Here is a 27196-nt window from a genome sequence, read left to right as displayed (position 1 = left end):
GATCATAGTTTGAAAATCTTGTTTACAGAATGTTGTTAGCTCATCACCCATTCTTTGGTTAACTGAACTTGCTGGCTGTCTGCTTATTTCCCGATCGTCGGCCAAGTAAGTGATGCAATGGTAACTATGGTGAACGATGATTTCAATGGGTACGGTGTTTGTTAAGTAATTGTTTCACAATACAATTGAATACAAATTGAAAAAGTTACTCAGATATATTCTGATGTAGGATCATAATTCATCAAAGCTTCCGTCTGGGCTGCATCACGCCATTATCATTTGTACTTCACAACCTGATTCATGATATAATTTATTCAAGTACCGTAGGGTTAGTTGTGGAGCGGGCTCTGGTAAGTGGATGAGCGCCCCCTAAATTTGCAAGTGTTCGCACTAACAAGTTCACAGAAATCCTGAAGGGAATGTGGTTCCTTGCCACATAATTTGCTATAAATTCAACTTAACTGCCTGACCGGTGTAGAGCCAGTGTGGTAAACTTGATCCAAAGATTTCCAGTTCTTATTTGTAGCACTCACTTGTGGGCATCAATCAATTAATTCACTGGTAAGGATTTTACAGTATAGCATAGATTCATTTTGCCTTTGTCAAGGAATAAATAAGAAAGCAGCAACACAACAAAGTAGAGAAAATGAACGAAGAAGAAAACAACACTTATTATTCTGTTCATCATAATACAAATTGTCTTCTTAATGTATTACTGTTTTACCTTTACATGCATGTAATAAATGATGAATCACACACAAGGTACATGGCGTTCACGGCAGTGACCTTAAATGCAGGGAACATTAAAGGCAAAGTTTTACAGACTTTTAAAATATCGAGGAAGGTGACTTAGCATTTGTGACTGAGTTTTAGAAACAAAACAAGGTATAGCCTCTAAGTTTATTGTCTCTATTACCATGGAGATAAGAAACATAATACATTTCGTTTCTTTTGTTAAACATTATTTGACTATTTGAGCAATAAGAACAGCACCTTCGCCTCAAAAACGAACTTCTAGGTTGTGCAATTTTTTTGGTCATAACAAAAGCTATGAGAATATACTTTTACCATATTTTAACGTAAACAAAAGGGTGTAGAAAAAATTCAGGGAAGGAGAATTAAAAAAACTGATCAACTTGTAGAAGTTCTACGATTCGGTTTTGAGCACTTGTTACCTCTGGTCCCAACCCTCCTACATGTTGATACAACACTACCCAGTCATCTGTGTTATTAGCCTATTACATTAGTAATCTTATAGAAAACACGAAATTTTCCCTCAAGATAAAAGAAGGGTAAAAGAACTGAAAAAAAAGTTATAGAATTCATGCTTTTTCAAATTTCTAAAGAATGAAACCATAAACAATGACACTCGAACGAAAATATATACATAGGAAAAAAAGTAACCGCACACTTGAATTTGAGCAAATACTCAAGGGATAAAACAATATTGTACAATAGCAGGTCTACACAGCCCTGAGCGAAATTAAACAATAAAATATTTGTGTCAACAGCTACATCATCATTCTATGTGGCTTTGATGTATTAACTTTTCAAAACGTCAATTTTCTAAACTCCAATTATCGAATTAACCTAATTATTAGACCTCTAAAAATCAGCTATGATGAGCTCTTAGATACACGAAGATGACAAACGATACACTGCAGTGGCAGAAATTGTATCTCTGCTTTAAAATATCTTTTTTTAGTTTGGTTGGCACTATGATAAAACAAAACATCTACAGAGTATTTCTAAAACTGTGTTTGCAATTGATCAATTTATGAGCCTCCTCCTAAACATTTTATTCTCTAAATATCCTTTAAAAAGAGCAAATAATTAATGATTTTCCATTCAATTTCTCAATATTTCTTCATCTGGACAATTTCACTGAAGAATAAACACAACTACAAGCAGTTTGGGAAATATCAAACATTACTTTTTAGTTAATTTTTGAAATGAAACTTGCCATAATCGAACAAGTTTACAACCTACAGTACCTCGTTAAGACATTTTGCTTTCGAACAGCATTAAAAACTAAAATTTCACTTGGCACAACTCAAAATGTTGTTGTAATAACAATCTAAAAATTGACATTTGCAAACGACCAATATCAGAATTTCTGTAATCATTTAATTTAACAAAGAAATGAAGAAAATTTAAGTAAAATGTGAATATTTTCATTTCATATGTGTATCTTTGGCATAGACACCACAGATTCTCTTAAGAATTTCTTACAAATAATAATGATGAAAGAGTTGAATTTCATAATTAAGAAATATTGTTATATAGATATATATCAGCTGCAAGTTAGTGTTTCTGACTATCATTAACTGAGTACCATTATTTCACAAACTTTCAATAGAATTGCATCCTAAAATATGATCTTGATAAAAAGATAAAACAAATGATCGATGTAGATTAACGTCTGAGACTTTCATTTCAGACTAGTACGAGACAAAGACATAGCAAGTACTGTAGAAACAAATGAAATGCGTCGTCATCTTTATACATAGCATACTTCATAAGGTTGACAACACCAAACACAGATTTGAAATGAAGTACAAATCCTGACTTATATAGAAGACACATGATTGGTGTTAGTAAGGTGATCTTTGGAAATGATAAAAACCCTGACTAACATCTTGGCAACACTCACCCGTTTAGCAGTACAGGACAACGTGGGCTTCTCACAACTTACCACCGAGACCATACCAACTAGTAGGATCATCCCTACTACATAACAAGATGATCCTGATTAGGATGATCCTTTACCATGAACTCCGATGATGGTAGGATCATCCATGCTTAGCTGTCAAACTAACAGACCACCCTAACACTGTATCATTATCTGCAATTAGCTCTAGTTGAACAGTTGAACCAATCTTTCACGCTATACGATGAAAATTGGAACCATCTTAAACAAAATCCCTCTCCCCGCACCCAACCCATACATTCAACCTTGGAATTGCTGGACCACCTCCCCTCTGTCAAACAAGCATCCTGTATTCCATCATGTCTGCTCTAGACAAACAGATAATCCAGATTTGGATCAGCCTATGTACTTTATTCCCATGGCAACATGATTTTCGGTACACTACAATCACAAATCTTCAGACTACGAAGGATTTAGAAAGGTCCTTCCTTTTCTGTCTTTCTTCTCAAAGTTTATTCTTACTGTAAGGAAGTGCGTCCACTATATTGTCATTGACCTAATGTTGTGATTTTCCCACACTTCACTAAACTGTATTATAAAATACTATGTCTTCCATAGTACTCTAAATACAATAAAAATCCTTTTCAAACACCATACAACCTGACAGGCATTCTTTCATTGATGCCACCTCAAAGTTGTTAACCTTTTGACTCTGGTCAACCCCCAAAAGTCAAATTGGTGACCTAATTTGCATATTTGAAAAGATATAATTACCATAAAATGTCATAAACCCAACAAATTTGAACACCCCCTCTCCCCTCCCCTCACCCCACCCCTTTTTTTTAACTTTCTGCCAGTTGCAACTGTTGTTATAGAAACAGATATGTCCTTAATTTTCCAGTAATACTTTCATGAATAAATCAAAACTCTCCCATTCCCTGGGAGTGTGATTAAGGCTTAAATTGAGCCTCCCAACCAGGTTGGGAAGTGATTGGAGACAAATCTCACAGCAAGGTTGATTAATTCATCTGCCTCACTGCTAGCTGCTTGTACTGATATGTTGGCCAAGCTGATGGCCTTCTGCGTACACAACATCACCAAAGCTACTTTGTACGGGTCACTAGGGTCTGGCAGACGCTGCTGTTGGCTGTTCAGAAAAGTGTCCATTGTGGCTTCAAATGACTGGTAGACTGTTTTGGACGTGATGGAGGTGGCGCAGGAGAGCAATTCCTGCTCGAAGATGGCCCCATCCCCCTTCAGAAACAAAGAAACAAGATAATCTTAGTGGTTTTTCAGTGTAAACTGAAAGTTATATTCAGGAAGGTGTAGTAGCTGAAGTGTTTCCTTTGAAAGTATTAATGGACGATTCCGCCCAGATGCAGACAAAGATGTATAAATTTTCGGTATTTTAAACAGAACGATAGAAGTAGTAGGTTTGGTTGAATCGGAAAGCGAGTTGGTTTTGTAATTCCTTGCCATATAATTTGCACACAATTCCACATACAGTACCAATCTGATTAATGTGGAGTAAGTGAGTTAAATTTATCCAAGAAATGAAGTGAGAACCAGAAAGATCAGAGATTTCTAGCTCATATTTGTAGCACTCCCTTGTGGGCAACAATCAATTATAATTCACTTGTAAGGACTTTACAATATAGAATTTTGATTTTAAAATCCACCAAGAACAGTCTTCCTATGTGAAATACTTTTAAAAAACACTTACGCTCATTTAGTTTAAATCAGAAAAAATAAGGCCTATTTTGACCCCTTGAAGCTCAGAGGGTGAAAACTGATAAGGGCCACTTGAGTGTGTTTAAATCACCCAACACAGGAGTAGCAATTCTTTGAAGCAGATTTCATTTCCTGGATGAATGTAGGTATTGTTGAAGACCTATTGTGTACTGAGCCCCTTCTCTATCTCTTCTAGTATGGTTTGTTGAAATATCAACTGCAAAATGCTGTCTGTTATTTTCCTTCACATGTACCGTTTTTGTGTTGCATCTGAGGGACCTGATGGTCCGTGGGTTAGACTTGTTAGTTCAGCCACTCTTATTGACTACATTGCATACAGTGTACAGCCTGAGTTACATACTGGATGCCTATGACCTCACAGAATGCCACCTATGCGTTAACTCTTCATACAGAAATGTTCAGTAAACACTTGAATGGAGATGACTTGACATTCTTTTAAAATTCCTTTTTGCTCTACCTTTTGAATCTTAGATTGTTTCGGTTCTGTTTTGACCATCTTTTACCCTATAGGGCAATTAACAGTAGCAAGATGGGTGGGTAAACGAAATTAAGAATAGAGAAGGTCTGTGTAAAACGTCTAAATATTCTCCTGGAACTGCTTCCCTACTGCTTCCTGAGAACTTAATATCCATTGAAGCAAGGGTGTGATTACTTGTTACATGGTGTGCAAGGTACTGTGGCTTTTCACTGTCACCCTCTACAAGCAAACACTTACCTTAGGATCCACTAACGAAGTGCTACAGTATATACAACAGCTCAGTAGATAAATTAAGCACAGAACACATATATCCCTGAGGTCAACTGGTTTTGATACTTAAGCCAACATTTTCTTGCTCTTTCAAAATTTGGTTAAGATTCCAGTCACTGTGCCGTTGTTTAATTTGTTTATTAACATACGTAAATAATGCGCAAAAAATCTCTGTACAAATCTCTTACCTGGCAATTTGCCTGAACGTCATCACCGATTGTTGCCAATCGGGTAGCGACGTCTTCGAATGCTTTCTGTCTCTCAGGGTCTAAGGAGAGAGGACGCCAAGAAAACATTGTAAGAATATATGTCAAAAGAAGCACACCACTGTACTGTATGAAAACACTAAAAAGTAACAGATCAACGAAAAGCTCACTCGAGAGCGAGGATGCTTGTCTATTTAGTTAATTTTGTTAACTTGGGAGCTGGATACATTGGAGTTATGATGTATAATGTTACTTTGGCTTATAGATAAAGAATAACATGCAAAGATACAAGGCAAAATCTCTCATATTTATAAATTCTCTTTATATATAACTTCTTTTTATCAGAGGGTTGTGAATGAAGGAATGCTTTACCTGATTTGGTTGTCCTAGCTAAAAGTGTCAATGCCTTTCAAGAATATGTACTTCGGATGGTTGTAATTTTGAAGAATTGCAAACATTAGGAATTGAGGTATATGTGATTACATTTTTATTGTATAGGTTCCTTGAAGGGGATTTTATATCTCTTTCTTGATCCTCCCCCCCCCCCACCCCCAATCTCCACTAAACTGAACTTAGGAGGGTATATCTTACCGTTCTCTTCCTCATCGTCTTCCTCATTTAAGGCCCTCCTTATTTCATCGCCATCGCCACCGCTCTTCGCTGCACCACTACCAATGGAATCGCTCTCAATATCTGATGTGAACTTAAGGGAGTTTAGGCTCCCCTCTTGAGATTCTTGAGATTCTTCTTCATCTTCATTACTCTCTACTGTATTAAAAATATAAAAACTGACACTCTGTAACAAGTCATCCACTGGTCTCTTGAGGAAGTTTTTTTGTTCTTTTTTTCTTTATTCCATCATATCTGATTTCACACTAGATACAGTTTGTCATAGCTTCATAACTTCTTTTTAGCTAGTTTAACCCATTTTGGTGAAGAAACAACAAAAGGTCCTTAATTTTTAATATCATTTCAACAAAACAGATATTGGAATTATTCAGTGCCATCATAAAAATCCATTTAGGGTTCACTGAAAAAGGATTAAGTCACAACCGATTTTGCAGTGAAAACAGACAGTTACAGTGAAAGAGCAGAGATCTCAAAACTAATACATGTAATATATGTAATGTTTATTAAACTTCAGTCTTGAGATTTGCATACATTGTAACCCCTGGACACTCGTCCCTGGGTCATCTATAGTCACATTGCCCAATGAGAATACAAGCTAGGCTTTACTTCAGTTAATACTTTTCCTTTAAACAAGGTCAGCCATATTTTTTACAAATGACTATTAAAAAGTATGTAAGTATTGCAGATTCTGCTACCCACGTTCAAATTGCAGCTTGGTCGGTCGTTATGTTTGTACACACTTGAATATAAACAAAACCATGTCACCATGGAAACCAGCATACTGTACTGTCAATACACTGACTCATATCTTACTGTACCAGTTTTTGACTGTGCCGTAAAGGTATCATCATCACGTAAGCCATCAAACATCAGGCCTCCAGTCGCAGTCGATGACCGCTTAGATACTTGGACTTTCTCCTTCTTCTCACTCGTTTCTTTTCTTTCCTTGGTTACAATTGGACTTCCAGCATGTTGTTTGTGACTAAACTTGCTCTTCAAAATGATCTTAAAAATAGTTTTTGTGTTCTTCTCCACTTCTGCAGAGTTTGATATTGCAGTCACGTAGGTTCTCTTTGGGCAAGGATTTTCTGTACTTGAGAGTTTGTGCTTTTTCTCAATTGTAGCTGCCATCTTCCAACTACTGTAAAGACAAAGAAAAATTCTTACTGAAATCATGATACGTAGGCAAAAGAAGTAATCAGAGTTAATATGATCTTTATTCCAGCTAAACCAAACGTTAAGTAAACAAACTCTTGGTAACTAACATGAAATATTGATTAAGCCTAGGCTAGTTTTTACTACGATAGGTTAAAGGAGAGAACAATACAGTATAATGCAAAACTGTTAATTTCAGCGAATCAAGAAAAATATCCTTAATCCCAGCAAATCGGGAAGAAATATCCTTGTCCTTAACAACAAACAAAATCAAAGACAACTATAACACTTCCTGAAGTTTTGATCAATTCTTGTCCAAAGCAAAAGAAAAACACAGCTCAATTCTAAGATTTATACTCATCCAGTTATCTCTAACAAGAAACAAAATCAAAGTACCTATAACATTTCCTGAAGTTTTGATCAATTCGTGTCCAAAGCAACAGAAAAAACAAGTTCAATTAGATACTGTATGCTTATAAATCCAGTTATCATTAACAAACAACAAAATAAAAATTCCTACAGTGTGAGATTTCCTGACCTTTCGATCACACTCCATCCAAAGGTAAACTAAAATACACCTTAGAGCATAATTTATCCAGTATCACATTGCAAAATGCTATTCAAAATGGGCAAATTGCTATACAATAATACAAGTTTAAATATACATGTACAGCATGTTTTGCACACTGGAAGTCTGGAACCATAGGGTTTTATCAAAGAAAATTCATAGCTAAATTAAGACTGCTACACAAAATTTGAACACCATATTATTACCAGTCATTCAATTAAAAGTTGTATCTTTCTAGATACTAACTACAGTATAAAGTTTGCTGACTGGGTGGTCAATAAAACCTAAAACAAATTCACCAAACATTCAATGTCAGGTTAACTCTAGGTGTGAGTAAAAATTACGTTTAACACTTCAATTCCAACTTCCAGTGACAAATTTCTCCAAACTAGAACATCAATAATGTTGTAGCTCAATGTGCTTTTGCAAAGTGACTCTGCAAAGTGACTTTTGAAAAGGACAATCTGTTTCGAACAATAAAAACCATACTGTACAGTTTGACCCCTGCATAAAACTTAGAACTAAGCTTGAATGCTGCCCACACAGAGGTCACCTTTGACACTATGTAATACTTCTGTAAAAGGCATTGAAGACTCGCCCCAAACCGCGTGCCGCCCTGTGAAAAAGTTAACTTTCTGTTGCCTGCAAGTGAAGTTTTTTTCTTGTCGTTACAAAATGCAGATAGTAATGAAACGTGATACCTTGTTATCTTTTATCTAGACCTGAAATGTCCATCGCTGCTATATACACTGTATAAGGGGAATTGACTGTAGCTGCATGTAGTGACTGTACACTAGTGTCTAATTACCGACGGTAGCAAGCAGTGTGTGAATTTTCTGGGATCAATTGTGGTGTCTAACACTTCTGTTACACCTCAGTCGAAACTACTGTACGGTAGGTCAGATTATCGGCATGAGACGTTTCTTTGTGCGCGAGTCTTCACACCCTTAAAAGACTGACTGTGACAAGTTAACATGTACTGCAACCGACTTCCCCTGTTTTTCACCATCACATGGTCAATCATGACCTTTGAATTATATTTCTGTACTGTTTCTTGTGCCACTACATGGACTGAATCATTGGTTACTGAATCTGATCATTCATTTGAATTCATCTTGAAATGCTGCTTTGAAGCTTTCTTCGCTTTGGCTGAACATTACTAACTTCATATGACCTTTGAACTCCTATTCATGTGCACATTTTAAGTTCAACCCCACTACCAACTGACAATTGGTCAGCTTTGGTAAACAAGGTTACTACTGAAGTATCAGCTTTCATGCTACAAGTACTGTATATCATATAACAATGCTGAATCACTCCTTCACCTGCAACATACCCAAATATGCACACAGTGGGGAAATACGAAATTATCATTACATTTACAGTAACATAGGCCTATATCAAGTACTTCATAGATGCTTTTGGGGTCTACATATATTCCTTACAGTAACAGGATAACTTTTGCTGGAGTTGAGGTCACGGTCGGATAGTCATAATTACCGTACAAAAAAAAGGAAAAGCCTTCTGAAAGGCGAGGAATTCGATAATTGTACCGAGATATTGGCCAAAATATACAATGACATTCGCGTTGTGCCATTACGTTACAGTCTAGTAATGGGCCTATTCTACAGCCTGCCCTAGAGTAAACTTGAAATTTTAGTCCTGTTTAGTGTTACTTGTTACAGGCTACGGCGTATCGAAGCCTTTATCTACAGTACAGTAGTCAGTATTGCGAAGTTCGGCATACTGCGAAGTTCGGACACCCTAAGAAATACACGATTTCACCATGAAAACCTACAGGAAGAGCCAAATTTCACCAAAAAGTACGAAGCTACAGTTATTTTCTCTCCAAAATGACCCGTGTGCAAGAAATTACATATTTGTCAATAAAATGACGAAGATCTATGAAGTCTGTTATAATTACTGAAAGAGCAACAGCGCCACCAATTTATCACCAGCGCCACACTGTGGGTTGCGTGTCCGAACTTCACAATACTCTAGCAAAGAAATACCAGTTCCACAATCACGAAGAATCTTCTTGGAAAACAACGTGAAAACAGTTTGCAGGAAAGAAAGTTTGGCCGTGTATCGTACTATAACACAATTCTCCCACCATATGAAGTATATTTTCAGGTGATTTATACCAGAAGATTTAGTTTTGGGGTGTTTTAAGTCTTAAGTGTCCGAACTTCGAAGTCACCATGCTACTGTAGCCTTAGGTATAGCCTAACCGAAAGTTTAGGATACTTACAAGTCACCCTCCGTACTGTGAGAGTAGCATAGATTGCTTCAAAAAAGTTTCGTGAACACCCAGAATAGTTGTGCTGAAGACAAAAATATCACCTAACAAGCCACTGAAAATCGTTAAATGTACTACTTTTTTTAACGATTATGGAATAGGTCCTTCCGCCAATTGTATACGCTTACAGCTTGGTACTAGGTGATCGCTCGTATGGCACGCCAAATGGCCTCAAGTGACGTTGCTTAGCGCTTCCGGCATTATTGCTGTACCTTTGAAAGATTTAGCAACTTTTCTATAAAATAAATACCCTACTCAATTTTGTGTAATACTTTACCCAATGGGGTTACTTTGATGATCTATCTGTATTAATTCACCACCACAGCTGACGATGATTTATTACTGGCTATGACAAACACGAGTCAAATATTGGGCTTCCCCTGAATACCACATGACATTTTTTTTCGTTCAGTGACACTCGGCTAACATTGCATATATAGGGCTGCCTTGGAGCTCATTGTGTCAGGTAATCATGGGCAGCCGAAAGAAAGTATGTCGTCAAGTTTGGCTGTAATTTGTATGTAAATCGCTGTCAGTATTGCAAACATAGTGTTTTCTTTCGATACGCATAACGTTTGAATTGCTATCAACTACCCCACCAACACGTAAGTCCACGATGTAGCCGGCTTAGTACATCGTCACGCGTTAACACAGTACAGGTAGATTTGCCGATCTCGTTCAACACATCCCACATCTCGTTTACGTGCATGGCTTTGGAAGATGAGGCAACAATGGACTTGGCTTTAAAACAAATTATTAACTTAAATTACACCGTAAGGAACATTTTCATATTAATCAGAATGAGTATTAATACAAAGTACAATGAAATTCATAATAATTCAATGTTCGTTTTTCCAGAAATAAAATGAATAGCCCAAATGATAAATGAATGTCTGTTCGTTTTCACAGACCACAGAAATAAATTTTGGAATCATATTGAAGCAGAGCTACATTTTAATTTCCCAAATCTGATGTACGATAATCATTTGCTATCTGGCGCGGCTCGGACGCTCGGTCATGATTGTAGTTGTTTGTCTGAGTGATAGGAGGAGTCAGGTGCCTGGTTTACATATAAACCGCCTGTTGAAACGGTAATTTCGCATACACTGGATCGGTACTTGTAAAGTTTTGCAACGTTTTTACTTCTTTTCTTTCAGTTTCTCTTTCCCATTTCGAGAAAATATTCAATTTTAAGAAATATGCAAATATTAATTGTCCTTTTTATTTGAAAAGCTGAAAAAACAGAACATGGAAAGAAGCTTCCGCATTGAATGTAGTACGGTATGTTGTTTCTGGCTTTATTGTTTACCAGCAGATACGGTGCGCGCGCACATACGCTATGCATGTAAAATAGTCATACCCACGCCATCTTCCGTGCTAGTAGCAACAACTTACTATAAATCCTACCATGTATGCATTTTTGTCACTTTTGTGCGATTAACTTCAAACCTGTTTGTTTTTGGTGAGGGCAAATGCCATGTATTTTTATGCGATCATTTCAGATACATACATACATTTTTATATTTTATTTTAAGTACTGTAGCTGTGCTATTTGTATTTTCTGTGATAGTCAGTATGTATCCTAAACTGTTACAAGATTAGAAGCATGTTCGTTAACCTGTCTGTATTTTGTTCGTTTATTTGTCCCTTCTGTTACTGTTACTTGCCATTCAGCCTCTGAAGAAGATCCTGCTAGGATCGAAACTTCAGGCCAACTTACTTTTTTACAGGTTCTTTAGTGGATAAGCAGTTTGCTAACAGTTTTATTTTTATATTTATTAAGATTAGAAGCATGTTAGAAAGTTCTACACACATTCATTTCCGTTCGTTTTGCACATTTCAATTAAACGTTTGCTATAAAGAAAAAGTTAGCCATGTCTTCTGTGTCTCAATATGTGAAATTAATTTCATTTAAACATTTTCTGGAAAAGCAATATATCGATCATGGACAGTGTTTGTGCAATTTGCGTAACCATGCACGTACGTTTCTAGTTTCCTCACTGTCAACAGTTCACCTGTACCTTTTACACTATATTAAGTACTCTTACCGAGAACAACGATATCATGTATGGTAAAGTTGTAGTTATTGTTAATAGTAAGAGATCAAAAACGATAATGAGAAAAGACAAAAAATGGTAAAGGGTCAGAGCATCTATAATTGCAGCGGCGTATCGATTAAATGTAGTCTTATCCCTACAGAGATCGAAGCGAGCAGTGGCGTAGCCAAGGGGAGGGGGCGTGGGGGGGGGGCGACAACCCCCCATGTAAGCTTGTCGCCCCACGGTCGCGCCCCCCCACTGGGATTTTGGGTGTCGAAAAAAATTACATGTGCGAAAAATATATCATTGGTCTGAATGGTCTCGAATCTCCATGATGACCACTCATGAACGACCCTTCGACTGCGGACCGGCAGTAGGTTTTAGTTACTGAAAAACCGGACGTGACATAGTGCATAGGCCGGGTTTTCACTTCTGGGACGTACCCTGATGGTCTTAAAACCGCTAAAAAAAGAAATTTTCAAGAAAGGAGACAATACTATCGCTGAGAATTAGTCTAATAATGCTTCAGACGCAATCTTTGATGTCAGTTTGACATATAGTTCGGTCATTCAGTATGTTATACTTGGCTGAGCACAGTCAATCTTTCCTTATTTTCCTCGCGCAATTTGCAGATTTGTCGCAAAATGTCAATGCCTGTGTCAAACTCACAAAAGATATGTCATGATATTTCAAAGTAACTTACCAGACTGGTGTTTTTCTTTCTATTTCACTAAACTATTTGATGACCATATCAAGACATGGGATCTCAAAATAAAGGATGTTGAGAAAACTTTAGAGGAGCTTACAAGCGTCATGTGCGTCAATCCTGGGGGGGGGGGGCACGTTTCGATGGGTGGGGGACACACTATCAGATGTCCCCCCCCCCACACACACACATTTAGTGTCGTGGTATGAAAAGTGACCGAGAATTTTCACATCGGTATGACCTGCAACTTTGTCTGTTTGTCGCGACGAGCGAAACTTGAGATTGAAACCACAAGCCAGTGTGTGCGGATAACGGTGCGGCCGGAGCCTACAACTAGTTCAAGAAGTCATGGCACTTCAAAGCTAGAGCCAAAGCCTGTACATATTTGTTGTTTAGTTTTAGATGGTGTTTCAAAGACGGTGCCCGTTCCCTAATATTGGGGAAATGAAATAGGGAGCATATTCCGTGGCAGCGCATCCCATGTTACCTAGTTGTTGAGTGATACCAGAGTATACCCGACAGTGAGAACACTGGGTACACGGTGGTTATATAGTACGCTCCGACCAGAATTCACCCGATTACCAGATGCAGACCCACCTAGCATTATTTTGATGCCTTCATCACTTAGCCACCACTCACATGGACCTATTCTAAGTCTGACAGTACATGCACATGTGTGAGGTCCTGAAAATATAATTAAAGTGGTTTGTCTTGCCATCCTTGTTTCAAATTTCATAGAAATGTATTCTCGTAGACATAGCAAAACATTTAAACTTGGTGGTTTAACATGCTGGCGTATGACGACTTTTAGCCAAATTTGCGCTAAACTCACTATATGAACTCGGATCTGGACTATGCCTAATTAGTTACTTATTTAAATTATTAATAATGGCGTATGAGGAAACGCACCATTTTGTGGTATGACTCCCAGGATGGCAAGTCGAGAAACTCACATGCAGTCGCGGCGGATAGCTTCCTTCGCCTATAGTATACTAGCTTGTCCGGGGACATTTTGGGACATCGTTCCTGTAGGCCTATATCTGAGGCCTTGGGTTCATTCCTTGACCGAACTGGTGCAATATAATGTGCCCATTTCGAAGTAAATTTATTCACAGATTGTTAGTTGTCATGGGCTCGAACAAATGAGGGGTATTTTATCCTGAAACATAGGGCAAAATGGGGCTGGGATTTCCAGTTCGCCGCTTCGTTTGTCAACTTGCACTGGGTTCTAATGTTCATGTCAATTTGAATCACTAACAACAGAAATAATCCACCAAAAATTAAGGCCGCATGAACTTTATTGCAGATTTCCTGAGTGACGAACTTTTACTTGATTTTCTCCCGAAATCACGCAACTAGATAGCTGCTATCCAGCCTGGCAAGTGCCATCTCCAGCGATCTGGCAGGTATTGAAATCTGAAATTTCTTGGTACGTTTCGCGCCAACCGATGGTGGCGCTCCGCTTAGATATGGCTTGCGGCCGGGATACTCGAATCGATTACGTTCCCCCCCCCCCCCCACGTTTCAAATTGGATTGACGCCCCTGCTAACAAGGCCTGGGAAGTGACATTTCCGACGACCTAGGTGGCCTTTTTAGCTAAAAATGTGCGGTACGCTGCGCGCCAACTCATGGTGGCGCTCCGCTTAGATAATAACAAGACGCCCGGACGGGGGGGGGGGGCGCTGGGGGGGGGCTTGACCATTTCCTGGGAGGCCTCCCAGGAAATGGTCAAGCCCCCCAGCGCCCCCCCCACTGAAAAAAATCCTGGCTACGCCACTGGAAGCGAGCAACTGCATGTATGCTTGGGCTGGGGTTTTCTTACCATAAGCCATTTTTTAGTTAGGATGCTGTCATTAATATACTGCTAGCCTGTTATTTACCTCTTCAATATAAGAAATCAATCATACAAGAAGTCCGTTGATTGCTAAGAGAGAAAAAAGACAATTGTTAATTGTTAATTGTTGCAGATTAATATAAGGGTACATCTTGTTTGTATATAAACTTTCCAGCAAACGCAAAAATGTTTTAAAACGTGATTAAAACGTTTCGTCTTTTGATTTGATAACGTTATTTGTGGTGTAATAAATATGTCACGAAAACGTGTTCAGGCTATGATTTCAAAACATATTTTCGTTAAAACATTAATATAAAATTAATATAACATAAATATCTCATAAAAACGTTATGCCGACGTTTTTATAACACCACATTTAACGTTATAAAAACATGTTTCAGAGGCTCTTTTAAAAATGTTATGATAACGTTTTGTATAATTAAGTTGATCCTGTCACTTCGGAATGCAATGTGCCGTGCGCATCATGTTTAATAACTCGGCTTAAGGCTTCGGCTATTCGAAAGTACACATATCGCCAACAGTTTAAAACAACACATCCCTATTGTCTTTTCGAAATTTGGTGCAACTTTATGCGGCGGATACCGGTGGTTCTGGAAGGACCCGTTTAAACGGGTTGTAAATATTATATTTTGTGTCTGTTTTCGCAAGGGTTACTCTCGCGAGTAACCGTGCTTCGAATAGCGCCACGGGCCAAGAGAGTCAACTTTGTTTCGGTACACCCTATATCCTAATTAGACCTTGGTGGGTTGCGCAACACTGTCTCGAAAAGCAAAACAGTATGCAGCTCTTTACTGTAGATGAGGCAGAGCAAGGAAACGATAGAAGAAGACAGAAGTGAACGAATGAGGCTTGAGTTGCTAGCATAATCCGTTTTATATTAAAATTGGGTGACGTTTGTCGAATTTGAGTCATCATGATTTGGGGAAAGTAACGCAACTTGAATTGAACTAAGTTAACTATAGCATAGATCTCACGTCAGGCCTACTGAAGCCGAACTTAGGCCTGTCCTTAGTCTAGGCTACTGTATGCATGGCACTCTTTAGGCATAACTCAGTCTAGAATAAGGTAGGCTTGACCTATGTAAGTTAGGCCTAGTTTAAGCAATATGCCAATAGTGACAGTACCATGATATGAGTCAATTGGTACCTGAGTTGTTAGACTTGATCACAACATTAAAATCTTGCCCTCAGTTTAGCAAAGCCTATGATTAGTTAATTATTGTTAGGTGCTACAATATTAGCATTATTGCTTTACAGTGGTTCCTACACTACTCTGGTCAGTGAAAGTAAGAGTTTCCTATATTTTACCATCATGAATTTCAATAACAAGGGTCAGCTATGTGAAAGATCTTTGTATATAGGGTGTTCCGTCTCACAATGGCTATTCCAGTGCACATAATGTAAATGAGTCCATTTGAAGGGCAATCATACATAGATTTAAACAGCAGATATTTCACAGTTTTTAGAGTTTTGCAAAAATGTCAATGCACAGTGATTGCAACAGTTCTGCCGCGGTATACATCTGGAATGGGATTAAAGAAATCAAGCAGACTGATTCATAGTAAAGTGATACGGTTACCTTGAATTAGTGGCCTTTCATAACATGAGCTCAATGGTGAGCATATTGTTCAATGCCATCAAACTAGACTGTTGCATCAAATACACACACAACAACCCGCTGTCACATAGCCTCAAGAATACAAGGCCTGTGAGATCTTTAGCTGTATACACAATCATACCACACAGCCATGAGGATCCAGCAGGCCCATCTAAAGCCAAAGGGAATAATTTATCTAATATTGCATCACAAAATGCCATGCAAATATGGGTAAATAGCTATACAAGTTCAAACATGTATAGCAATTTTTGTACACAGGTACGGGAATACACTCAGATTGCTGTACGAAATTCGAGCACAAATTATTGCCTGCTTATACATGTAGCAAGGTGGGTCTTAGGCCTGTTAAATCTTAGGGAGCATCCTTAGAAGTCCGGTTGAAATTCATGAAACTTGTGTTTGTGAACTAGCGATTGTGAGTCACAATGCAAGTTAGACAGTCTGAGCTAATGGTTAAGTCTACTCCAGCTTATATAGCTCCATCATAAGTATCGGTCCAATCTCCACCTGTTTGACACCACCCCATTTACTGTACCCTGTCTCGGGAAGTTTCAGTCCCAAAATATAAGTCTCTGAATATAAGTACACGACTAGTGTAAAATAAAACCTAGGATAGGCCTACAAACAAATTCTGCTACATAACTTTGCCAAAATATCTTTATACCTTAAAAGTTTAATTTTCCCACAATTAATAATGTCGTAACAGCGTTTTGTTACTAAATGACACTGTAGCCAATGTGCAACGATGAATGACCAACTGCAACCAGTTTACATGCCCCATCATTCCCCATGTGCACTAGAATACAACATGTTTATATGCATGCAAATACAGTTTTATTTGATATAGTCATAGAATGTGGGTCCTTGCTAAACCCCAGCATTTCACTTTTAAGGCACATATTGTTAAGTGCTCAAGGTCTTCACGTGAATGAGAGAAATATTCACTATGTTACCTTCATCGTGAAGTGAACTACATTATGCATTCTGTATGGAATATTGAATTCAAGAAATGTCATTTGTGAGTACTGTAAACCAGTTCATATTTTTAATACAAAGCCGTCTCACTTGACAGACGCTTCAATGTCATTATGTCATCATTGTAACAGGGTTTTTTCTCTTCTACAGGATGCACTCTGCAGCCTGGTCAATCGTACACTGAGCAGCTTAGTGAGGAAGTTCATTTATCTCTTGCAGCCTTGGAGAGCAGACTAGAAGATGGTAAATCCATCCATTTCATAGTTTGTTGTTTTTTGCCCCAGAAATTTTTTCTATTGGGCATTGTATAAACTAAGGAAGAAAACAATTTGCTCTCTTCCAAGGATTGCATTTTGTTATCAATAATTACGGTCACAACTTAGTTCCCCTCCTCTACCTCTCCCCTCCCCCCTCACTCTCCCTTCATCCTCAAAGAGCTACCTATGACTGACCTACCATACACTGAATGCAGAATTAAAGTAGTCCACTATAGCTTAGCTGCTAACTGTCCCAACATTCAAGTAGATGTGCGTTTTGATCGTCTTTGATAGTAGAATGTAGCACAATCCTTAGTTCAAATTTTGAAAGCTCTATTATGCATTCCATCTTGACGGTCTTAACAATCCTTTTTTCAGTACAGTACTATTGTGTAGTAAATAATCACACCATCACGATGATGCACTCAGACTTTCCAAAATTTGGGCTCATTTGCAGGGATCGAACGAATGCAAAACTCAAACCAACACAAGTGTCCCCGTTCTTTGCTATCGTTTTGGTCGAGATAATAACACAGTGGGACCCTTGCTTTCATCTCAACCAAAACAGTAACAAAGAACGGGGCACTTTTGTTTTGATTTGAATTTTTCGTTTGCTGGATCACAGCAAATGGGCCAAAATGATTGTCATTATTTACTATACAATTGTACCAAATGCTATTGTAGAGTTGATCTGTTTGGATTAACTCGCAACTTTCCATGAGATCTTGTATAAAACGAGTTGGCCAAGACCTACAGTACGACACTCTCTGAATTCAGGAAAGTGGATATTACTATTTCATTGAAGTGAAAGTCCATTGGCAGACAATGGGGCACTAACATGGAGGAGCAACAAAACTCTTCTACACTCGTTATTGAAAACCCCTTTTCAATATCATGTTCCTCATTCTAAATGTGGTTGTTTGTATTTTTTTAGTAATTTAAGTTTACTAGATAATGCCGTCCTTATTCCAGCAAGGTTGTCTGTGCCGTCACTGTGAGAGATGTACTTCAAAAGGTTCATTTTTCCATCATAAGTACTGTTATCATTTTATCCTTCAAATCGGATACTGTACCTTTGAAATGTTTGCTCGGTCATCATAAATGATATCTTAACTTGTCTGCATTTACTATTTCATCAGTATTGTTTTCATCCAATCATTGACGTCACTCAGATGCATTCCTAGACAATCACCAATGTCCTCTTTTTTTTTTTTTAACTCCACAAAGTTACTGGGGTTGGACAAATTTCCAGCAATATTGTTAAACTATGAATTATAGCCAACAAAATATCCTGTTTATGCTGAGCCAAGAACTGTTAAATATTTTAGGACATTTACCTTTGCATGTTTGACTTTCTGTGTGAAGCTTAAGAGAAAAATGTTCAGTGATGGTATATTGTCACCCATCATGACACAAGTGTACATGTATACACAGTAGGATGTATATATTCTTTTAATTCCATTTTTTATTTTCTGTTTTTTTTTTTTGCAGTTGACAATAAGTCGTACTCACAGGTCGTACTTGCAACCGAGGAAGCTGAACAATTACTGTGCACCCTTGTACACGGAGTGCTCTTTCAGCAATGCCTTGACCTCAAGCTTATGCCAGATGAAAAGGTCACCTTCAAAGTTCAAGGGTCAAGTAAGTTGACTAAAATGTTTCACAGAGTAGTAACTTTCTCTGAGATTAGGCTAAAAAAAATCACTCATGGCTGAAACTTGCAAAAAAAGTGTTTATTTCCATGTTAAATTTAAATATTGCTAGGAATAGAATAATTTTGTTTGTATATGCTTGACAGCACCAAGACTGTCATTTTTCTCTCGTAAAAACTTCTCTTGTGATCAAATTTCCTTGAACTGAGACTTTTTTCAAATCTGAAAGTTCTAACATTTTTCTAAATACACATTAGAACTTAGCCTAATTCTACCATACATTTAGAATGATAAATTTTCAACAATGCAAGTACCTCTCAAGTAAAATCTTCTCTTGTTGTCAAATGTCCTTAAACAGATTTTGTACTGTTAATTTTTCTCATTAATTTGACAACACGTTTCAAATCTAATTTAAAATTTAAAATTCTAAAATATTTTTCTTAACACACATTAGAACTTAGCCTAGATCTACATTGAGAGTAGTTGTACCTAGCCTACAGTCACTTGTTGTAGAATATGTATTTGAGCTGCACATGTTTAATATTGTCACTATGAGGGGTTGCTAATAAATTGTCTCTTGTGCACAATAAGAACAAAATTTCAACATAGAGTTCACACAGCACACGTCCCATGAATGAATCTTACAGGAAGCATAATATTATGATGAAGTACAGATATCTACAGTCCTTTAATTAATGGCTTACACTTTGCAAACCGTTATGATTTCTTGGCGTTATTCAACATACTACTATCAGCATAATAGGATGCTTTTTTCTTTTCTGTTTCATTCCAGGTACAGTCTACATCACAGGGTATACTGTTAAAACACCTCGGATGCTTTATTACTCTGATAATGTACAAGGTACAGTAAAGAATGAAACAGTATTCACTTTCATACTTTATCATGTAGGCATCACTAGTCTAGAGCAAGTCCTGTAATGATGTTTCTATGATATTTCAATTGATTAGTTGCTCGAATCGTATGGTTAGTATACTTCAATCAAACGGAGAGTTTGCTTTCTCAGAAAGGGGTTTGTTGATTTTGTTTGGTAGTTTGACTTACCTCAGGCATCTAGCTGCGATCAGGATTTAGCTTGCCAAGATACTTTGCTTATTTTTCCGGTGCAACTGATATTAATCCGCTGGTGAGTTTATTGTGCATTATCCATTGGTTAATGCACGGTCAGCTGACATCAAGGGGCCAATCAGATTCGAGAATTATTAACAAGTATGAATGAACGTGTACTGTTGGCAAGATTGATTTACAATTTAATGCATTGTCACATGAAATGACTCCAGAGTTGCAAAATGTATTCATATGAGATTATATCTTATATCAGTATTTGGTCCAATTTATATTTGTCTCTTCATAAAATAGCTCATGGGAGCACAATGATATCATTTGAGCTTGGCTCAGCTTGTCTGAAGATGTGTGCATCATTTCCATTTCTGATGTTTCCATGACCGATTTCAAAGGCATCAGTCATGCAGATGCTATAATTTATGATTTGGAAAGCAATCAAATTGAATAATGGTTTGTTTTACTCAAATGACTATACATAGTTTCTGTTTCTTCATTCAGCCTTAAAGCGGCACATTTCCTAAAGATGAATATCGTAAAAGCATAACTTACACTGTTATTTTTCTGTTTGTTGTTAATCTATGACAGAGCATCACTTAGTGTTTAACTCAGGTCATCCTTTTGTCATGGGTTTAATAGGTCGTTCACTGTCCTATGGTACAGTATTATAAACAATGGCTGCAAAATTACTGTGCTCATCATAGCTGTACTGCAGTGATTATGGATCGGGTGCCTTTACCTCCCTCGGTATTTGAGAAAAGGGTCAGATTCTGAGGTACCCTCTCGTCCGTCGGATGGGGACGTTAAATGGCGGTCCCGTAGCAGGAATGGTTGCGACAGTTACACACATCTGCCTCGTAACTCCTTTTCTCTGGATTTGAATTCCTTTCTTTCTTCTCTCTCTGTAAGCTTGATAGGTAGGGTGTAGTGCAATAAGCCCATAAGGGTATCTTTGTACTTGTCCATTGCAGATGCTGAATTTACAGAATCTGTCAATTATGATGTGGGAATCGAAGAGGAATTTGAGGAAGATCTTGATGTTTGTGAGACTGTGTCAGAGCAAGGTGAGAAGCAGTATTATCATTTAAATTGTTGACTTCTTATTGGTCTCAGTGATCTGAGCAATGAGAGCAGGAGAAAACATGTAGGAGATATCACAATGGACGAAGAAGGCATTAGTTTGTAACGTAACGTTCTTCCTAGCCTGCAGCCTGTGACATTAAGAGAGAGCGTTGTGGTCAAGTGGTTAAGGCAGTGGACTGGTGATCTAAGGATTACAAGTTCGAGCCCTGGCCAGATCATTGCGTTGTGTCCTTGGGCAAGGCACTTATCTCCATTGCCTCTCTTCACCCAGGTGTATAAATGGAGACTTGCGAGGTAACTTGTAAATATAGTTGCGTGCGCCGGTTTGTGGCATCACCCTGTGGGAAGTCCCCTGGGGGACATGTGGTTGTGGTGCTCTGTGGTGCCCCAGGTGAGATTGATTGAATTGTGTACACTTGGGTGTGTAGGTGTGACAAGTTACCAATGACCAAGGCTAAGTTGTGAAAGAGCTACGATCTCGATGTAGCAACGCTATATAAGTGTTTAATATGTATGTATGTATGTGTTAAACTGACTAAAAAGTCCATCTGGATGTCAAGAAATGGGATTGGTCGGATCTATCACTTTCTCTTCTTACAGCTGTAGGCTGATTCTGAAATGGCAACCATTTCAGACTTGGGTTGGCCCAAGTATAATCAGAACAGTTGCAAGTAAACTGTCATAACAGCTGCTGCTGTGCAGAAAATTCTGATTCTCATTGGTCAGTCAAATTATTACATTAACATAAGCAGTTGTGTATGTCATTGATTCACAGCTGACATGGTTGCTAAGTTGAAAATTTGGCCAGTGACATTAAAGGATAACTTTATTAGGCAGAACTTTAGTCTTGATGGGTCAAAAGTGGAAGAAAAGAGAAATATTCAAGTGTTGGTAATGTTTCTCTAGCTATTCTGGTTTTTAAGGATACTCTACTTTAAATTATGCTACATTTCTAAAAGTGATCCTTCACAGCTTCATTGTTGATGACATTTACTCCCTCATTAGTGCAGGCCTTATCATTAATGATAATCCAGGGAATAATTTATGCAGTATCGCATAGCAAAATACTATGCAAAGTGGGTCAATTTAATTCAATTTTACAAGTCTAAAGATGTATAGCAGTGTTTGTGCACACAGGAACCATATTAGTTTATAAGACAACAACTTCAGAACCTTCAAAACTGCTACATAAGATTTTAACACCAAATTATTCGCTGGATTTAATCTATTGTTTTTATAAATTCAAACTTCCTTCTAACTTTTGAAGAATAACAGAGATTCCTTGGATGACATTCAACACCAGTTGTCCTTGACAACAGATTTGCATTGCACTGTAAAGATGCTATTTGAGGCCATCGAAATCTAATTCGTGCCTATTGACTTTTGCATTGCATCTGAGGAACTAACCTAATGGTGTGACAGTGTGGTTTAGACTGCTAGGATAGTCATACCACTTTAATTGATGAGTCATGATGCTTCCAGTTATTGAATGACAATACACTTTTGAATGCCTACGTATTCGCAAAGTGTTAAATGTTACATTACAGATATGTATACAATTCAGTTTTGTAATTATCTTTATTGTTTGAAAACACAGTCTGAAGATCAAGTTTCTCCAGTATCATCAGCGCCATTGTTTGTGTTTGCAAAACAATGGCTGTGTCTGTTAAACTCTTTGCTACACAAGCTATCAACAGAATTTCATTTTCTCCTTGATTCTTCCAATCACCCAGTCCTCTTACAGAGGTCAGCAACATGCAGGGATGTGCCCAGGATTTCATGAGTGCCGGGTATACTGATCGCCATCCTGGGGGAGGGGTCTAATGGGAGGGCGTGATATTTTTAAGGTGCTCAGATGCCAAATGCTGGCACTTGTGTAGCTTTTTAAGCACATACACAAGTACTAGTTTTGCTAACAATTTACATTTAAAACATTTTTTTAAGTGAAATATATTACGTACCTGGTAAAAGTTGTTAGTTTGTTTTCAAAGAGATTTTACAAGGGACCGATTGAGAGCTGTAAGTAATGTTTCTTGCATGCGTAACTGATGCATTAATAGTCTGTATGATTTTGACATTTATTAGGCTAGGCCCAATTTATGTTGAATATATTGTTAGGAATGTCGGGATTTTAGATGAAAATAGTGCTGGGCGGGATTCACGATGTTTAAGACAGTGCTGGGCGGTAAATTTTTAGTGCTGGGCCGGGCCGCCCAGCGTGGGCTCATCGCTGAACATGCATGTCTGAATGTAACTGTTTTATGACTAACAGTTGTCGTTTTCTTCTTGGACAGAAGACATTGTGATCAAAGCAGAAATGGGTGAAATGGCCGATGTGACTGATACCGCAGAGCAATCTCAAGATAGTCGAGAAACAGGAATGACACCCTACAAAGGTCAGGAGTTATGATCAAATATGAAATGATAGATTTTGCGAAAACTTACACACTGACGGCTGAGAATAACATTATAAATATGGGAACTGATCATACCTCATGGGCAACTACTAACAATAAATGTATGTTTGCTTAGCACACTATTGTCTCTTTATGTTTTATCTCCTCAGGTCTGACTTCTCTCCAAAACCCAGAGTCTACTGCAAGCCACCACCACCAGCCACCTAACAATGTTCTCCCCATGGCTGTTCAACACAATGGCAGGGACCAACAGCTTCTGTCCAAAATGACCCTCTCCAAAAGTACACGTGCCATGGAATTATCAATTATCAAGACTGCACACCCCGGCATGCAATCATCTAACCATAGCACCAATCGACAAAGTAGTGATAACAACCAACGGCTTTCAGGTACTCCCACCGATGATGGCCTTCGCCAGTTCCAAGGTAAATCTGGTGGTTCGTTCCAGCTGATAGACAACCATATGCGAGGAAGTCTCACAGGAAGAAAAGCTAAAAGATGGTCTAGCAGTGGTCTTAATCAAAGTACCCAAAGGGAGCCTGCCGTCGAAGTGAACAGTGCAAGCTTCCACGAACCGGTCGACACTCCTCTCGGAGAGGACAGACTTTCATCGTCTTACCATGGTTTACACCAATCAGCTGCAAGTTCTAGGCGGTATCAGGACGATATGACAGAGAATACAGTAACAATGATCGTACGACGACACCCCGACGGCAGCGTCCAAGCTGATTCACTGGTATCAGTACCTGCTGAGATGGGTCTAGAACGTGACCTCTCTGGAGCCTATCCGACGACCTCTAGTCAGTGGACCTATGATGCAATATGTAGAGATCATGGCTCATTGCAACTTGTACCATCCACTTCCTCACCGATGATCCCAGTCAGTTACAAATCGTCCAGGGTGAAAGACTCGCATACTGTTAGAGCAAGCAAGAAGCATGTTACGAAGGACGATACTTCCTCTATAAATCAAACACCTCACACTCCTGTTTCAGAGCTCTTTAAATTTCACCGTAGCACCAAGTCATTCATGTGTCGTTTTTGTAACAAGAACTTTCATAGGGCGAGGTCCCAGCAGTTACATGAGAGAACACACACAGGTGACAAGCCATTCAAATGCTTGTACTGCCGAAAGGAGTTTGCGGATCGAAGTAACAAGATAAAGCACGAGAGGATACACACTGGCGTGAAACCCTTCAAATGCGAACACTGTGGTAATGCATATTCAGATCCAAGTGCCAAGAGAAGGCATCAAGAATCCTGTATCAAAAGAACGGCAAATTCTCAAGAGAGAGAAAACGTTTCATGATAGGCAAAAGGGCTACTTTCAGTTTGCTGAAGCGAGGTGTGGGATATTTTGGATTTTTGGTACCCCAATAGCTGATGTTTCCTCAAATGCAAGTTTGTCACCGTACTGGTTCTGAGTTGTTTTGCCAACTTTCATAGCTGGTGTGAAGAAAAGGTTGACCATACCAATGCATGTTTGTGACATAACTCACACATTCCTGGTGAGGAAAAATGTTCGTATGTGTGTGACAAATCACATTCCTGGTGTGAGATCAAGTGTCACCAATGGATTTGTGTGAGATAGCTCACATCTCTGGTGTGAGATCAAGTTTCACCAATGGATTTGTGTGTGATAGCTCACATCTCTGGTGTGAGATACAGTTCAACCAATGGGTTTGTGTGTGACAACTCACGTTTCTGGTGTCAGAATTGGTTCACCAATGGGTTTGTGTGTGACAACTCACGTTTCTGGTGTCAGAATTGGTTCACCAATGGATTTGTGTAGGACAACTCACGTTTCTGGTGTCAGAATTGGTTCACCAATGGGTTTGTGTCAGACAACTCACATTTCTGGTGTCAAACTTGGTTCACCAATGGGTTTGTGTGTGACAACTCACATTTCTGGTGTCAGAATTGGTTCACCAATGGATTTGTGTAGGACAACTCACGTTTCTGGTGTCAGAATTGGTTCACCAATGGGTTTGTGTCAGACAACTCACATTTCTGGTGTCAAACTTGGTTCACCAATGGGTTTGTGTGTGACAACTCATGTTTCTGGTGTCAGAATTGGTTCACCAATGGGTTTGTGTAGGACAACTCACGTTTCTGGTGTCAGAATTGGTTCACCAATGGGTTTGTGTAGGACAACTCACGTTTCTGGTGTCAGAATTGGTTCACCAATGGGTTTGTGTGAGACAACTCACATTTCTGGTGTCAAACTTGGTTCACCAATGGGTTTGTGTGTGACAACTCAAGTTTCTGGTGTCAGAATTGGTTCACCAATGGATTTGTGTAGGACTACTCACGTTTCTGGTGTCAAAATTGGTTCACCAATGGGTTTGTGTGTGACAACTCACGTTTCTGGTGTCAGAATTGGTTCACCAATGGATTTGTGTAGGACAACTCACGTTTCTGGTGTCAGAATTGGTTCACCAATGGGTTTGTGTCAGACAACTCACATTTCTGGTGTCAAACTTGGTTCACCAATGGGTTTGTGTGTGACAACTCACGTTTCTGGTGTCAGAATTGGTTCACCAATGGATTTGTGTAGGACAACTCACGTTTCTGGTGTCAGAATTGGTTCACCAATGGGTTTGTGTGAGACAACTCACATTTCTTGTGTCAAACTTGGTTCACCAATGGGTTTGTGTGTGACAACTCATGTTTCTGGTGTCAGAATTGGTTCACCAATGGGTTTGTGTAGGACAACTCATGTTTCTGGTGTCAGAATTGGTTCACCAATGGGTTTGTGTAGGACAACTCACGTTTCTGGTGTCAGAATTGGTTCACCAATGGGTTTGTGTGAGACAGCTCACATTTCTTGTGTCAAACTTGGTTCACTAATGGGTTTGTGTGTGACAACTCACGTTTCTGGTGTCAGAATTGGTTCACCAATGGGTTTGTGTAGGACAACTCACGTTTCTGGTGTCAGAATTGGTTCACCAATGGGTTTTTGTGACATATCTCACATTACTGATGTGAGAATTCTGAGACGTCACATTCCTGATTGTGAAGTTTCACCTATGGGTCTGTGTGTGACAGCTCACATTCCTGGAGTGGGGGAGAGTATTTCACCAATGGGTTCTCACGTGACTTTTGGCATATGTGTATGTACAAATGTAAATGAGGAGGTAAATCTAATTTTCTATATTTAAAGTAACAGCCAGCCACTAATTTCACAGGGTATTGTCTTATAACAGGCAAGTTAAAGGATAGTGCAACACATTTTAACATTTAGTGTCACAAAAATCTTTAAAACAGCCTGAAAATAATAGAATATTAAAAAAATAGGAATAATTAAACAGTGTTATAAAAGAGGGATGGAATGGATGAGATGACATTTTCATATATTTATGGAAAATGTTACAATATATTCTTCATATTCTGAATTGATTTTGCAGCAGCTCAGAAATGTACCAAAGTCTGAAGTGAGCCAGTGAAATAATGACTGGGTAAGCTGAAAGTTGAAGGGGGGAAAAAACATCGTGTACAAGATATT

General features: G+C 38.5%; 2 protein-coding genes across 2 annotated transcripts; one reads left to right on the top strand and one right to left on the bottom strand.

Moving 5' to 3' along the window:
* Nucleotides 1-659: 659 nt before the first annotated feature.
* LOC139967042 (uncharacterized) lies at nt 660-10304 on the bottom strand. Its single transcript, XM_071970679.1, has 5 exons — nt 10286-10304; nt 6805-7127; nt 5948-6124; nt 5339-5418; nt 660-3904 (listed from the first exon to the last, which is right to left on the bottom strand). The coding sequence occupies exons 2-5, from the start codon at nt 7115-7117 to the stop codon at nt 3608-3610; spliced, it is 867 nt and encodes a 288-aa protein (XP_071826780.1). The 5' UTR covers nt 7118-7127; nt 10286-10304; the 3' UTR covers nt 660-3607.
* Nucleotides 10305-15346: 5042 nt separating this feature from the next.
* On the top strand, nt 15347-27169 carry LOC139967039 (uncharacterized). The gene is made up of 7 exons (XM_071970664.1): nt 15347-15534; nt 17354-17444; nt 18950-19099; nt 19904-19972; nt 21163-21255; nt 23569-23670; nt 23841-27169. The coding sequence occupies exons 1-7, from the start codon at nt 15523-15525 to the stop codon at nt 24998-25000; spliced, it is 1677 nt and encodes a 558-aa protein (XP_071826765.1). The 5' UTR covers nt 15347-15522; the 3' UTR covers nt 25001-27169.
* The last annotated feature ends 27 nt before the right edge of the window (nt 27170-27196 follow it).

Source organism: Apostichopus japonicus, chromosome 1 (genome assembly GCF_037975245.1).
Source record: "Apostichopus japonicus isolate 1M-3 chromosome 1, ASM3797524v1, whole genome shotgun sequence".
NCBI lineage: Eukaryota > Metazoa > Echinodermata > Holothuroidea > Aspidochirotida > Stichopodidae > Apostichopus > Apostichopus japonicus.
This window is presented reverse-complemented; position numbering and strand designations above follow the sequence as displayed.

Bases quoted from the DNA above. Each gene is read 5' to 3' on its own strand.
- LOC139967042 (XM_071970679.1), bottom strand. From the start codon at position 7,117: ATGGCAGCTACAATTGAGAAAAAGCACAAACTCTCAAGTACAGAAAAT. The intron at 6,125-6,804 runs GTACAGTAAGAT...TTTTTAATACAG, and splicing joins TACGGCACAGTCAAAAACTG to TAGAGAGTAATGAAGATGAA. The intron at 5,419-5,947 runs GTAAGATATACC...CTCTCTCCTTAG, and splicing joins AGACGATGAGGAAGAGAACG to ACCCTGAGAGACAGAAAGCA.
- LOC139967039 (XM_071970664.1), top strand. The intron at 17,445-18,949 runs GTAAATCCATCC...TTTTTTTTGCAG, and splicing joins GGAGAGCAGACTAGAAGATG to TTGACAATAAGTCGTACTCA. The intron at 19,973-21,162 runs GTACAGTAAAGA...TGTCCATTGCAG, and splicing joins TTACTCTGATAATGTACAAG to ATGCTGAATTTACAGAATCT.